The sequence below is a fragment of the Hyaena hyaena genome, unplaced genomic scaffold, assembly GCF_003009895.1.
Source record: "Hyaena hyaena isolate Hyena2069 unplaced genomic scaffold, ASM300989v1 scaffold_3243, whole genome shotgun sequence".
In the NCBI taxonomy this organism is placed as follows: Eukaryota; Metazoa; Chordata; class Mammalia; order Carnivora; family Hyaenidae; genus Hyaena; species Hyaena hyaena.
In genome coordinates this window covers 1-2,584 of record NW_024083871.1, presented here as the reverse complement: position 1 = coordinate 2,584, position 2,584 = coordinate 1, and the positions used below count along the sequence as shown (strand labels likewise).

The window sequence follows — 2,584 nt, the reverse complement described above, 5'->3', positions numbered from 1 at the left end:
TCTGAGTCCAGACACAGCTCTGGACTTCTGCCCTGCTTCTCCACATGGATGAGCTCTTTTCTTATATAAATGCTGGAGTACAGCCCCTGATGCCCCCTCCTGCAGATGGAGCACTGGAGATCCTATGCATTACAATCATTCCCAGGACCCCATATCTGCATAGAGAAGGAGAATGACCCAGCCCAGGCAGGCAGCCGAGGGCCTGGACTCTGGACCCCTGCCTTATCCTCCATCTCTGTGAACAGTTAACTCTGGGGTTGAAATTGCAGCCCACGGTTGCACAGCCTAACAGAAGAATATAAGAGAAACTTTATACGGTTTCCAAATTTTCATCAACTACAGCACTAACTCTCTCAAGCAAACAGGGCCAGAGATCAGCTCAGGCAGAAGTGGAGCCCAGATCGCTAGGACCAGGTCAGCGAGTCCCCTCACCACCCAACACCAGCACACCAGGAACTGGCGACAGACACCGGGGTTCCACATTTTAAATGCCTCCCCTGGTCCAGGGGGCCCGCATGCAAACGACCTGAGGTGCTCCCAGAAAAGACCTGCATCACAGGCAAAGGCCAGGGTGCTGGGTCTCCATCCAGAAGACAGACATGCAGATGCTGTGGTCCCTCCTCTGCCTGCTGGCAGCTCCCCTGGGTGAGGGTCTGGGGGCTCTGGGATAGACCTGGGCCTCTCTGTGGGATGGGACAAACTCACCTTGACTCTCCTTGCCCCCAGGTGTTCTATGTCAACTCACACTCCAGGAGTCCGGCCCAGGACTTGTGACGCCTTCGCAGTCCCTCTCTCTGACCTGCGTTGTCTCCGGGGGCTCTGTCACCAGCAGTTACTACTGGAGCTGGATCCGCCAGCGCCCTGGGAGAGGGTTGGAGTGGATGGGGTACTGGTCGGGTAGCACCAGCTACAACCCGGCTTTCCAGGGCCGCATCACCATCACTGCTGACACATCCAACAACCAGTTCTCCCTGCAGCTGAGCTCCATGACCACCGAGGACACGGCTGTGTATTACTGTGCCGAAGCACAGTGAGGGAGAGTCACTGTGAGCTCAGACACAAACCTGGCGCAGGGACCTGGAGGGGCTGGAGGGGCTGGGCTGCAGGGGCCCTCAGGATCCGCAAGGGGGCGTAGAGGACCTTCCAGGGGACCTCAGGACATGGGGGGAGGGTGCTTAGGACCCCTTACCTGCAGGGACCAGCCCAGGGGCAGGGGCAGAGCACAGAACTAGGGAGTGAGGACTCACTGTCAATATCTGGGGCTTTCCCTCCCTGACACTCTGATCCCCTGGGGGCCTCCCTTTCTCTCCTGCCTGGGTTCTCTTCTGTTGCAGTCCCAGTGTGATGTCTGGACCACGTAGATGATGTCATTTTTCACCGTGTGTGGGACGTGCACCGAGAGGCCAAGGCACCAATGCTCTGTCTCCCCTTACTTCTTTCTCTGACACGGTTCTTGGTCAGACCTCTGGTAGCTCATCAGAAACAGTAACTCTGGCATTAACTGAAACCCACAGATATCATCCGTTTTATGACATTAGAAAACTATACTTGAAATTCTCTGTCATCTCCGCAACGTCACCTCTCTTGTCGGTCCTCAGAGGTGCACAGCCCTCCTTGCCTTCATGCGTAACATGGTTTCTAACTACAAGACATCACTACAGGAGCCCTCGCCCCTGGTCAGGGCACGTCGTGTGGGGGGCGTCTTGCTTCTTGTGCCTAGGTCCACTTGCTTCTCTGCCATTCCACAAGGGTAATTTCTGAGCTCAATGTTGCTGTTCCACCTGGTGAGCGAAACACTCATCGTGGAAATGTGACATTGTGTTGTCGTTAAACAGATTCATCGCTCGCACTGCCACAGCCTTATTTGGGTGGTGCTTTTCTACATAATTTGCACTGTTTCCCACATTTTACGCATCTCCCTAATCTCACTCGGATCGAGGGATTCCTCCACCTTCTCTTCCTCCTCCACTGCAGACGAGATTTCCTCCATAACCTGTTCTTGTTCGTGATGCAGGTCCATCAGTTCGTCGGTGGTCGGCCTCTGGCCAAGCTCCTCCACCAGCTCCTGAATGTCGTCCTCATTCACTCCCAGTCCCACGGTCTTCGCAAGGACACAATTTCATCAACAACGGCAGGCTGCTGTTCACGAGCGAGCCCCTCTAAGTCACATCCAAGAACACAATCGGGCCACAGTTTTCTCCAAGCAGAACTGAGGGTTCTCTTGGTGACCGCATCCCAGGCTTTACTGATGATCTTGGGGCAGTTCACGATGTGGAAACGATTTTTCCAAAACTCTCGGAGAGTAAGGTTTGTTCCTTCGGTCACCTCGAAGCATTGCTGAAGTAGTGCTTTGGTGTAGAGCTTTTTAAAGTTTGAAACGGCCTGCTGATCCATGGGCTGGAGGATAAGAGTGGTCTTGAGGGGAAGGAACTTGACCTTAATGAACTTGAATTCCTCCAGTAAGTTGTCCTCAAAGCCTGAAGGATGAGCAGGAGCATTGCCCATAACGAGCAAGGATTTGAGCATCAAACTCTTCTCTAAAAGGTATTTCTTCAGGGCGCCTGGGTGGCTCAGTCAGTTAAGC

The 2,584-nt window shown here is 54.0% G+C and overlaps 1 gene segment (V, D, J or C); it reads left to right on the top strand.

The window, feature by feature from the left end:
• The first annotated feature begins 574 nt into the window (after nucleotides 1-574).
• Nucleotides 575-1,081, top strand: LOC120227758. The segment is given in 2 exon segments: nucleotides 575-645; nucleotides 727-1,081. Coding segments are annotated over 2 exon segments (354 nt in total).
• The last annotated feature ends 1,503 nt before the right edge of the window (nucleotides 1,082-2,584 follow it).